Below are 13,252 nucleotides of genomic sequence, written 5' to 3' on the forward strand. Positions count from 1 at the left end.
TTATTTGGAATATAAATACTGTACTTACATTTCAGTGTATAGTTTATAGAGCAGAATAAACAAGTCATTGTCCATATGAAATTTTAGTTTGTACTGACTTGGCTACTGCTTTTTATGAAGCCTGTTGTAAAACTAGGCAAATATCTAAATGAGTTGATGTACCCCCTGGAAGACCTCTGCATACCCCTGGCTGAGAACCACTGATCTAAGGGACAGGCTCTCCCCAGAGCAGTAGCCACCGCCTGTCCATTTTGCCCCTACCCAGTTTCTTTTGGAGTGCCTCGTGAGCTCCTTGAGCATAACTGAGACAAATTTATACCCATAAAGATTTATGTTCTCTTCATCCTGTTCTGAAGTTTTCTATGCTATGTACCTGGAGCTATGCACAGCCAGAATCCAGGTGCTTTTACAGCATCCCAGCCCTCTGGTGTTGATTCAGAATATTGTGAGTATTAATTAAAATGAAACCCTATTCTCAGGTGGTAAAATTGCAAGTATGTAAAGATAGACAAGATGTTTCAAATAATACACAACATCTGTGAGTCACACATCTCAGACTCACAGCTACTAATGTTAATTCCCCTTCACTGACTTCCAGACCTTCAGGTTCTTATAAACGCCCGGAGGAAGAGACTCTGATGAGGGAAATCTCTTGTGTGTAACTCCTTATGGAGCTCTTCCCCAATAATTACATCATGGAATAGGCCACATGATCTGGCCTGCAAACCTGGCATATCCCTAGGTAAATGTGGAAGGCCAGGGTCATCTGTGTGGACTGCCCCTCTGTTTTACTCTAGCTCCTTGTTGTCCCCCAAACTGAAGTAGCAATGCTCCATTGAAGCTATGCCACCAAGTCCTTCCTCCGTCATGGCTGCTCCCAGGAGGAGGTCTTCAAAGAAAAGATAAAACTTCTGCAGGCTGTATTCACTTTTCAGATGGCTACATGGCCAGATGGTTGACTGTGTGTTCCACAGTTCCCAGCTACTCATTCCTATGAATAGACATTGGAACCATGAGGGCTCTATAGCATCTGCAGGAATGATGCCACACAAGCATCTGATCAATCTCCTTCTGTGCTGGAGGGGGAAGATACGCATCAGATGTTTAGAGGTTCTCCTTAGATGTATGGACCCAGTTTTCCTAGAACCATTGATTTCAGTAGGAGTAATGCTGGAATAAAGGCAAAATGAAAACTGAGGCCCTCAAGATGCGGGTAATTAACCACTGAAACAATTTACACCAACGGTCTTGGTGGATTCGCCATCACAGGCAATTTTTAAATCAAGCTTGGATGTTTTTCTAAAAGATATGGTCTCTGAATTATTTTGGGGAAGCTCTAGGTCCTGTTTTATACAAGTGGTAAGACTAGGTGATCACAATGGCCCATTCTGATCTTCTTTACATCTATGAGATTTCACTCTAAATATCTCTGGTGTGAGTAACATGCCTTCCGAACATTACACAACTACATGTACATTCTGTTAGGTTTTCTTTATTTTTTTTAGTTCAAGAATTACACACTAGCCAACATTATTATTATATATTTACATGCTGAAACTGGCTGCAATAAGTTTAAATTCAAGAAAATATCTCTTATGTGCTACTCATTTACAATCATCATTTTACTACCTCATTTATCCCAGAGGTTAGCAGTCCTTTTGAGAAAGACATGAAGATCTGATGCAATGATATCCACTAGTATTTTGCGTTTTCTAGCCATTGGAAAATGTGCATTATGTGCATATAAGAAAGGCTACAAGGTCATTAGTAAGGCTGATGATTACTACATTATGAAGTAAATAGTACTAAGTAAAAAAGAGATAAATCAGAACTGTGCAAAGACAGTACTAACAGAACCATTTAAACACCCATGCAAATAAAAATGTGAAGGAAGTCAAATCATAGTCAGCTTGTTAGAATTACTTATGTTTCAAATGTCCACATGATCTTTAACTCAATCCATACGATGGACCATAAACAATAAAGCCTGGCGAATATTTGTCACATGGCAGTAACAGTGCAAACATACAAAATGTTTATCAAATTGGAATAGATGACCTCATGACTGAGAGAAACATTAAAAAAAATAGTATGACAGTATAGCTAAGATTTCCAACATTTCATATTCACTGTCAAAGCATTTACTAAAAATAAATAAATAATTTGATACATATAAATGTGTGTCTTGCATATTCTTGCAGAGATGATCTATTTCAATTAGAATTAATTAATGGATATTTAAAATGTTGTTATTTTTACAAAGTAGAATAGGGCAGTGGTTTTGATTAACATTCCATTTGCTCCTTAAAAATTTTGACAAAGTTCCTAGTGCATTTTGTTAAACTTTACCTTTGGTGTTAAGCAGTGACTTATTAGTTTTCCCTTTTTAAACAATTTCTGAAGTGAAGATTCTTTGGCTTTGGGGAACTACGCTATCTAATGACGGTCAAACATGTTTTTATTTTAAAGTCTACTAATATATATCATAAGAGAGACAGATTTCAGGAACAGATGCAGCAGACAGGCTTTCTGTAGCGAAATCATTACGGACTGAATTCTCCTTTACACTAATATCCCTTTACTTAACAGGCCAAAGTGGTGTAAAAGGGTCTCACTGTAAATGAGAATCAGGTCCTACCATCTTAATGTTGATCTGAGTACTGAGCGCTGAACTACAATCTTCTGTTGCTTTAATTTTTTAACCATACAAAAATAACCTGTTATGCAAGCAGTAACATTGTTGCAATGACAATTTTACACTACAGTACTTTCCTTGAATTTTTGTATTAAAACTCTTATCTCAAATCCAAATCTGTTTATGCAAAAGGGTGTTTAAATTACTCTGCTAGAGCACTGCAATTATTGTACTTAGTAAAAAAAAGTCACTAAACAATTACCGTATCTATTGACTGCTCATTTACAGCTTATTTAGTTATTTACATAATTTTAGGACACATTAACCTAAACCATAAATAGAATCAGCTTTTTGCCTTACCATAAAGTACAAATTAGAAGTTAAAAATGTTTAAGAAATCTGATAATATTTACACAAGTTCAGCTTAAATCATGGTTGCTCACATTATATGTTCTATGTACACATAGCAAAATGTTATGATCACTACTATTATAATATTGTACCCTGGACATCCCCCGCCCTAAGTTATTTTTCTATAAATATTAATATTTTTTCTTTTTTTCTTGGTATCAATAGGACTTTGTTATTGAAAAGTTACTAGTGGACAGTGTTGTTACTAAAAAAAAGGAGAAGAAATAGGCAAGCAATGTGAGGAGTAGTCTAATTTCAGATGCAAGGAGGTACAGTACTATCATAAATGTCAAACTGTGCAATGCTTCATAAGAATTATATGCATTGATCTGCTGATATAGAAATGCCCAGTTACCCTGTATAGTAAGATTTTTTTAATACATTAATTTGCTTTCTCAAAAAATTATTCATACTCTGGGTGATGATAGAAACAAAACTGTTATTAGCTTATTCCTTTAACACACCAACATATGAATATGTGTACTTATATAATGTGTATATAAACACATATGCATATATAGATATATATAAATATATTTGTCTATATACACATACACTTGGATAATGTTTAACATTTGTTTACTTCTCTTATGTTAAGTAGCGTGTTAATTATGGAATTGGAACATGGTTTATATTTATAGTAAAAGTTATTTGACCTTTAATTTTAACGCACACTTTGCCTAAAATGAACAGGGTTTGTTCCCTCGGTATAAGACCACCCCCCTCACTTTCTCTATGCATTGTGCTTTTGTACCTGACAGATTTTATGTCCTTTGTATTAGAGTCTAAAAACTCTCTGAAGTATTCTGTAACATATTATTTAAGACTCTGGTTCTCCCTCCCACCCCCGGGAACGATAAAGGAAATATTCAGAATGACATTGCTTGAGTCTTTCTTCCCAGTCATTAAACCGCAATAGGATAGAAACGTAACATTCCTTATGCAAACACAGAAATATGTTGCATGAGTTTTCAGTTCTGAAAATGCATATTATACTTACTAGCAGTCATATACAGTTTATATTTACATATTGATCTCAAATATATCATTAATTAAAACTGTGCCATATTATAGTCATAATTTTCCCATGAATTTCACAAAGATGAAAAACACCTTAATTGCTGGCTGTTCTGCATAATGAAATAACAACATGTGTATTTCTAATTATATTACAAACATTATCTAAATTGTAACTTTAATATTTTAGTTAGTGGATCTAACAACAGTGAACAGGAGTGGAAGGGTTTGGAGTATTCTTTTTAGGTAAATTCTAAGGTAAAAGCTAGTCTGGTTGGTCTAATTTACTCAGAGGGTAGTACACATGATAAAAAGCACAGCTGTTGTATGCTGGCGTAATTTATCACTTTTGTCACACATGTCCCAAGAAGAGGAGGTAATGACTCACACTCCCTTGGTTCTGGTTCTTCCATGCCAGGGTCTTGTCAGTTCTCCTCCCCTACACTACCCCCACTACCCACCCTATTCATATCACAGTGTTTAGCTTTAGTACAAAATTATACCAATCCATATTTGGAAGGGTTTTCCAAAAGTTTTTGTACATGACATTAGTAGCCAAAAGGAAATTAAAGTGCTCCTTCCTCCTATTGATACATCCTTCCCAGTGACACTTGAGCAGAAACCAGACATTTTCTCTTACCTGACAAATAGCAACATTAGAGAGTATTATGGCTTGTACTATATCTTCAGATAAATTAATATGCAATACTAGGATCTTATCTCCATGGTTTTGACTACAGCTGACTTGCTAAACCAGTGCAGAGAGTAAACATACTCTCTATTAGGTTTTATATTTGAGGCATATCTACCATTTGTGTACACTGTGCTCCCTGTATTTAAACTATGCTTCTGTGAAACACAAGTGTTAAAGGCTCTTAGTGCATTGAATGAAAACTGTGAGTATAAGACAGCATTGGGTTATCACAAAGGGTGCCATATATAAAAATAGACTTCTAAGACTGTTACCAATTTGTGGTGTGGATCCTTTCCCGAGAAGTTAAGATGAGTTTGCATGCATGATTCATAGAAGTTCAAACTTCAAATGCAGCTACAAAAGCACATTGTTCTGGTTTGTGAAATGCACTGAGAACTCATGTGTGAAAGCCATGAAAAGGCTAATCACATGGTCAAAAGCTTGAATCTAATGCAGTTCAGGGTTTGACCAAAGAGGCAGTACTGAGTACCCACCATTCGCCTAAAAAAGAGAGTTGTGGGTACTCAGTGCATCTAATTTTCAGGTTCTTTCCCAATAACATTCAAAGCTATTTTTTCTCTCTTTCTGAAGCAGAAACCCATGGTAATATGGAATAAAAGTAAAAAATAATGGTGTAAACTTGGCCTATTAATCCTCAAAGCAGTTTTCCTCTAATCATTTGTCTCTCCTAACCCTTCTCCACAGAAATTTCCATGAGCTACTACTACTTTTTTAAAGGAGAGAAAAAAAAATCTGCTTTTTATGAAAAATGTTAAGGAATCATTCTTAAAAGGACTGGCAATTGAATCCTTAAATATGGAAAACATAGCTGTAAATTTTCCTCTGCTATATCAGAAATACTACTATTCAGAGCATGCTGGAATTTGTGGTTCTTTAAGAAATCTGTATATAGCTGAGAGGTAGCATAGTTACAACAGGATGTGTCTACTGCTATCATAACTATTTTTCGTTGAACAGCAGAGTGAATAGTTCTGTAGAAGTCATTAGAAGTTAGTGATTTTTCTTACCACAGTTGTCAATTTTTGTTTTTCATTAAATGAGCACATTTTCTAACTTGCCTGACCCTTTAGGAATAGTTCTGCTATAAAAAAATAAAATTACATGGAAGGAAAAACAAGAGGATACTATTTTTTTTAAAATAAAAATCTCCCACATTTTTATGGCAAAATTGAATTTTGCCAGTTTTTAAAGGAAGCCATTAGACCTTCTAAAGCAGGAAACACTGAAAAGCTTAGTTAATCTGTTAAAGGCATCCCTACCAAATTGTTCCCTTTATAATATCTTATTAAATTAAAAAAAACAAACAAACAATGCATGGCATGGTCTAATCCAGCTGGAGAAAATATCCTATCTGTAAATTTTCTATTGAAGTTACAAAACTGGAAACTTTCTGAAATCTGAATTCTTCAAACAGCTAACATATTAATTCCTGTAACCGTCTGCTCTCTCAATAACTTTTTAAATTGGATGTTAGATTCTGAATATAAAAGCATTCTCAGGTGTAAAGCACGGAAGCCTACAAACCTGAAAAAAACCACTAAATTCCATATGAATCTTTTGGACTAATACAGGGACTATGACTGACAACATTCATTTGTACAATATGATTCTAGCCTTCCTTTTCTTTGGGGCTGCATTCTTGAATGGTTGCCACTTGTCTCCCCTTTTCTATTCTAAAAGAGCAGGGCACCAATGGTTTCCATTAGCCGTCTGTAAAGTTACTATTTGGCCAACCAACATTTGGCACTTTGGACAAATGATTCCATCTCCCAGGAACTGAGCACATCAACATGTCCACCATTTAGGTCATGATAGGTTGGTCCATCTCTAAATCTGATTTCCACATTCCCCCACATATCAAAAGTGCAATGAATTGTGACTATGACCTTATGCCAACTCTTTAAAATCCAAAACAAAACTAGTATTACTTGCTTAAGTTTCTGTGCAAAATCCTAACCCGCTCATAATATCAGTCAAAGATTTAGTCTTTCAATAAAAATTAGCAATTACCTGACTACTGCTCAGAAATCTTTGACCATCATCATCATGAAGGTGAGATGATAGGCACTACTTGTTTTTAAGTTTACACATTTAGAAGTTAAGTGTATATGTTTCATAAGCATGACAGCATCTTAGTACACTCTTTAATCAAGTATAGATGCATATGTACTCGATGTGCAATTTCACAAAGAAATGACACATTCTGCTGTTAAAACTCAAACCTGTCTCCCAAATTTCCTTTTTTTTATAGTTTAAGTTTTTAAACTCATATATATGAGTGTTGAAAAAAAATGATTGAATGGAATTTTGCTTTCACTCTTCATATACACCCACATTTTTAAAAGGGGGAACATGTTTCTACTGTAACTAAGAATGTGTTTGTGACTTAGCAGAAGCAACTGAAACGTTATAAAACAGACCGTAGAGTGGGCCAGCAACTAAGGTGTTTTAAAGTAACTTTTGTCCTGAATAGAATTTTTCTAAGTCCCACTTTTGGCTGTACAACCAATTTGGAGAGAAATCCAGTTCTTGCTTTCTGTGTGGCTTTGTTTTTTAGTTCACATAGTAAAGCCAATAGACAATATTGAAGAAGGAAAAAACAACAGGGAAGAATATGCGTGACCATCGATCTATGGCATTTACATCAGTCAAGTCAGGGATGTTAATTTTCAGTTGAGAGGCACGTCTCCGTAGCCTACTTTTCTTTTGTGCCACATGTCGCTCCAGGGCATTGCGTCCAAAGCTGTGTCTGGGCAAGCCAGCTTTCCGGTACTGGATGCTTGAAGTATCGTAGGCCAGCATAGTGCTTCTAGGGTCCCCAAGCCCCATAACAGCCTCAGAGGCAGCCATCTCATTTTTAATTTCAAGTGTGCTCAACAAAATGTTTTCATGTGGATCCATCTGCAAGATATAAGAAGGCAGCTTTAGCATGGGGGAACGAAAAGCCCAATCAGTTGTAAACTGAGATCACATTGACAAAGGTTGGACCTAACAATACCAATCCACTTGATTCCTATCTATCGAAAAAACTTCTACTCCTGTCCTTTAAATACAACCATTACAGTTTTTACAGTCATTCCTTTGTAAATGGTAAGAGTAATAAGGCCTGTCCTGTATGTCTGAACAGATAATATTTGCTGGATCCCAGATTTTAAGAGCAGAGGCAATACACAGTTATGACCCAGCGTCAGCGGCCACATCCTAACCTCACATGTCTAGCACAAACCTCCATGCATCTTGAAAAAGTATGGTACTGCCCTTGTGCACACATATCTGGGTTTAATATAGTGCTAGGAGTTTTTTGGTTTTGGTTTTTCTTTTAACATGAAATGCAGCCTCTGCTTTGACAAAACCTCCAAATGTGCACGACAGAGGTGAATTCAGTGGTGCTATACATGAATGCTGGAGCATGCCTATGAGGATAAAGCAAACATGATTTGCTCCCTCAAGATACTCAGCAGTTTTGTAAGAAGATCACATAAGAAATCTTGAAATTCTAACACAACCACTGGCGACTGGGAGAGAAAATATGGACATGCTCTATATAATACCTATAGGCAGTGTCCACTCTCCAGTGCTCATGATTTTCATAAGCACAGTGCATGTTGAGTCATCTCATCAGACTAGAGCACTGGCAACAGCACAGGGCTGAATTTTAGAGGCAAGAAAAAAATGCATTTATTTCGGAGTGTAATCACATTAAATTTAATTGCACATTTGTTTCAATATGTGGTTACTAACTTTTTTTAAAAAAATTAATAACTCAAACAAGGCAATTCAATGAAAAAAGTATTCAGTAGAAAAAGCATTAATGCAATGTTATGATTAAAAGCCTGAATACACAAAAGTCAGGGCATTCAAAGATATGGTACTAAATTCTACTCTAGTGTAAATCTGGAATGCAACAGTGGGCCTTAAAACTTTTCCATTTTTAAAAAAAATAAATATATAAGCTTACCTAAATCCTTGTACTTTTCCCTACAATTCCCCATGTAGTTATCACAAGAAATATTTTGAATTATGGAAATACTGAGGTTAACTAACAGCAAATACTAGATAATTAATTAGGAAAAATGACGAGTTACAAGCCCTTTTGAAAGTTTCATTTTCCATATTGTCTAATCCAGATATGAGGGGTGAAAATCTGACCCTACTGAAGTCAATGGGAGATTTGTCATTCACCCCAATAGGGCCAGGATTTCACCCCAGAGGTTTAACAAAGGTCAGGCCTTGGGTTACTTTGGCTTAAAAAGGAAGATAGACAGCTGTACATTTATAAGAATCTACCATAGGAATGACTTTGGTTTAAACAAATTTGGCCACAGCTGAAGTTCTTTGAGACTGAACTGAATCTGAACAGTTTATCTACCCTCTGGCCTGCACTGATATCAGCCCACAAGGTGTTCTTTAAAGAACATTATAGAATATACTTTGTATGAAAATACAAATACAAGTTTTATTATAGTCAAATAGACTTGGAACTAGACATGCTACAGTAAACAGCTAAGAACTTTTCTCCACTTAACTATTTATTTCTTTTGCACTGTCTCTTGTATGGCTGCTGTTGATATGTCATTAAGATCACTGAAATGTTAGCCTGCACCTAGCAAATATGGCAGCACAGCAAGCTGCTGCATTTAGTATCACTAAACAGAAAGGAAGTAGTTACAAGAATATATTTTGTTTTAGAACCTTTATTTATTTAAAATTCTAAACTAGTCTCTGGGGATAGGTGTCTTCTTCTGCACATATTCCAGCTGTCATGTTAGAAAAACGTGAAAGAAGTTTTGCAAAACCTCAACAACTTTTCTGAAGAAAAATAGAAGTAACCCCGAACACAGTAAATTAGTGTTGGGCGAACCTCCAAATGGCTGAATGCTCAGATAAGCACACAAAAGTTCGTATGAGTATCCAGAACTAATCTGACCTTCCCACACCTGGAACATTTTTTGGAACATCTCACAAGAATAGTAATTTTCCCAGTATTTCAGATCTTTCACTTCCAATCCAGGAAGCACAGAGGGATGTGAAAATGAAAAATAATAAAAAATATTAACCTAACTTTTGATCCTCAAAAAAGGTTCACTGTGAGATTAGAGTGAGGAATGTCATTTGAATTTACCAGGTTCGCCCAGCCCTAAATAAAATGTACAGGTACATCTGTTACTACATAGATGTTTGAGATAGAATGATAATGAATCATGTTTACTGTACACAGCACGATCCCAAAGCGCTTTACAAACTTTAGAAAGAAGAATCACTTCACAAGCCTGTGAAATGCAATCACCTGTCAGGTGAAATGTGGTGACTGTCTATCAGTGCAGAACAACACACTTTATTTTAATACAGGAAATGAAGAATGCTGTAGCCAATTGAAACTATGGGGTGGGTGGGTGGTGGTGGGAAGGTCAAATAAGCAGAACATAATTACACAAATTGAAATTTGGCCAGGAGGCTTGGGGTTGCGGTGCCTACTCCTACAAAAAGTGCCATGGGATCTTTAATGACCATAAGTGGTCAGGACCTCAATTTTAAGTCTCTAAGGATAAAAACATTTAAAAAACAATGAAAGATACCTTTGTTGAATACATTTCTGGACAATGATATGTGCCAATTATTCTTCTGTCCTGTAAGTTAATAAAATCAAGACCAGTTTCCTTAGAGATAAGGTAGCTGTTATCTTTCAGTAAAAATTAATGCACTATAGGGTATTAATAGGATATGCATTTTTAATTAAAGGTACAGGGCCCTCTAAGCCAACAACCAGCATAAGTATATTCTGGCTTTAGAGGTGCTATTACTGCCTTGGCCCTGCCACTGTAGGTAACAAATTAGTGACGTAAATGCATTTTTTCTGACTGGTCATTCTGACCCAGGAAGATATGATGATATGAAAAGAATCATAGAAATTATTTTTGGGGGAAGTGGGCATACAAGTGGTTTCAAAGGTGGTAGCAGAAGGTTAAAAAAAATCTTTTGGTGCTGAATGATTGTTCAACCATACAACAGGACTCCTTATGGTGAACAGAGTTCAAACATAACGGAGAAATTCCCAGGGGAGGAGGGAGGGAAGAAAGGAGGATGGGAAGATGATGAAAAAAGTAGCAGTAAGAACTATGGAAATAAAAGGTGAATTCAGAAGTGGAAAAGTGGTGCCTAGAGCACAGCACACATGCAGGAGTTTTCATCACCAGTCTAATAAGGAGGATGGCAAAATAAATGGCATAAATGGTATTCATAGTAGGTCCAGGTCGAGCTGAGAAAAAATGACCCTGGGGCCCTATAAGAAGGTTACTGATCTTTTCTGATGGCCTCCCAAACAAAAGAAATACACAGAGAAGAGAGTGTTTAAATGTTACCATTGTATGTTCTCCCTGCTACACAGAAACTCCAAAATGATGGCTATCTAAAGGAATTCCTGTTACACTTATTAATTATCCAATGTACAATATCTTAAATGTACAGCTTCTACATTCATTCTCATGGGTATATACATTTAGGAGGATTCACTTCCACAATCAATCACTCTTCTCTCTAGATGCTGGTAGGGAATCAGTAACTTGGTTTTGGAGTATTATCTCCTGCTGTATTCAACATTTATTTATCTGTAATGGATAACTTAGCCATTCAAAACACATAATATCATTGACATCTTTACTTTCTGGTATTCAAACAAAATTTTTGTTTAATCTATATAGTATAGATACTTGCAGATACGGATTGCTCATTTTAAAGATAGGGTGGCACAGAAGAAATGTATAAGATATGATGGCTGGTATTTCAGTGAAATCTGGGTGAAACAAGAACATAGGTGAGAAATGCATAGAAATTATGTACAATTTCATTAGGTAAGGGTATGCCCTGCCAACTTTGCCAAAGCCAAATTGGTCCACTCTGCCAGGACAGGAAAAGCAAAATTACCTAATTTGTTCAGAAGTTTATTAGTCTTTCTAATTTCACTCTAGAAAATATTCAAAAAAATTTAATGGTTTACAAATGGCAGCCAAACTATATGTAGTTGTTCTGGAGTGGTAAATGTGCTTCTAAAACTAACTTCAAAATGCATGTCAATATTTCAAAATCTCCAAATATGGAACTGTGCCACTAAACATGCACATGGGTGTTTGTGCCCCCATAGAAGAAAGCGAGCTTTACTTTCAGAACTATAGCAATTGTTCAGAAAGAAACCTGACACTAGGCAAAGCTCTCCTGGGTTCAGATTTTGTAACAACTTGAAATGTAAGAAGTTCACAGACTTTGCAGTTAACCTGAGGTGAGATGTGAGCAAACATGGGCTGAGTTATGATTTCAGGTGATTTTGTTTGATTTTAGGGCAAGATGGAAATTCAACAAAACTCTGCAGAGTCAGTAGTGATTTCCTTCAGGTTCTTCGGTTTATCTAAATCCTAAAACTCAAAGTAAATCAATGGGGTTTAACTCACACTGATAGGAAAACAGATAGGAAACTTTGAAAACAAACTGAAAAAACCAATGTGAACCAAGACTGCTGAGCTTTACGCATCTCTAATTACTTGCACCAAAATTCCCAGGGGCCTAATTTCACCAATGGGGGTTAAAAAAAGAAAACGCAGCAAACTCCACAATTTCACATTTCCACACAACATCTACATTCCAGACCTGACTCTATGTTCCCTCAGGGTTTGAGCCAAAGGCCACTGAAGTCAATGGAAAGACTCATTAATTTCAAAGGGTTTTGAATCAGAAGCTGAATTTGCTCCATGGCTTACAATGTGGAGGACACTGTTGGAAAAGGCCAGAGATGTGATTCTTGGTCTCCTTATATCCAGTCTTGGTCCCTAGACTCTAGTTTACAGCAGCCATTTTGTAATACCATTTTTGTAATACCTATTTCCAGGAGTAAATAGACACAGGCACCTGAACCATCCAGTGGAGAGAAGGATGAGGAGCAGTCTATATGGATACAATTTCTCCCTCCCTACTTTTAGCCAGGGAAAGTTTAGCCCTACCTTATCCCCTAGCAGAATGGGAGGGATTAGGCATATAAACAAAACCTTTAAATTGTGTGTTCAATCTCCATTTCCATAGAGCAGCTTTAGGTGACTGTAACCTGCAACTAAATCCCTGAATCAGGAAACCATCCCAATTCAGGACAGCACTGAAGCAGATGCTTAATTTTAATGGGTCTTAAGCACATTCTTAAAGTTAAGCATAGACTTAAGTGCTTTCCTGAATCGGGGCTTAAAATATTACCCTTCACCCCCTAATCTACAGTAGTAATGTGTGTAATAGTTGTTAGGTATTATGAATCCTCAGGTGAAGGAAGAAAGATTCATTAGGAGAAGGAAGGAATTTTACACGGCAAAGCAGGTAAGACAACACAGGAATGAACTGATATATAGGAAAACAATAGTGAATGTATTTCAGCTATCTCAAAGGAATAAGCTTACACACACACACCAAACAGTCCTTTTTTAAAATCTCTGTAATGATAT

General features: G+C 36.2%; 1 protein-coding gene across 4 annotated transcripts in view; it reads right to left on the reverse strand.

Moving 5' to 3' along the window:
- Nucleotides 1-1,416: 1,416 nt before the first annotated feature.
- GABRB2 (gamma-aminobutyric acid type A receptor subunit beta2) overlaps nucleotides 1,417-13,252 on the reverse strand; it is a 248,337-nt gene continuing 236,501 nt past the window's right edge. For 2 of the 4 annotated variants that reach the window (XM_037907450.2, XM_007071440.4), the window contains 2 exons: nucleotides 10,355-10,405; nucleotides 1,418-7,679 (listed from right to left, as the gene is read on the reverse strand). In XM_037907450.2, the coding sequence (XP_037763378.1) occupies nucleotides 7,332-7,679; nucleotides 10,355-10,405 (399 nt within the window). In that variant the 3' untranslated portion in view covers nucleotides 1,418-7,331. Of the gene's footprint in view, nucleotides 7,680-10,354; nucleotides 10,406-13,252 lie in introns of all 4 variants that reach the window. The other 2 variants (XM_043520968.1, XM_007071441.4) reach the window with 2 other exon arrangements.

The sequence above is a fragment of the Chelonia mydas genome, chromosome 8 (assembly GCF_015237465.2).
Source record: "Chelonia mydas isolate rCheMyd1 chromosome 8, rCheMyd1.pri.v2, whole genome shotgun sequence".
NCBI lineage: Eukaryota > Metazoa > Chordata > Testudines > Cheloniidae > Chelonia > Chelonia mydas.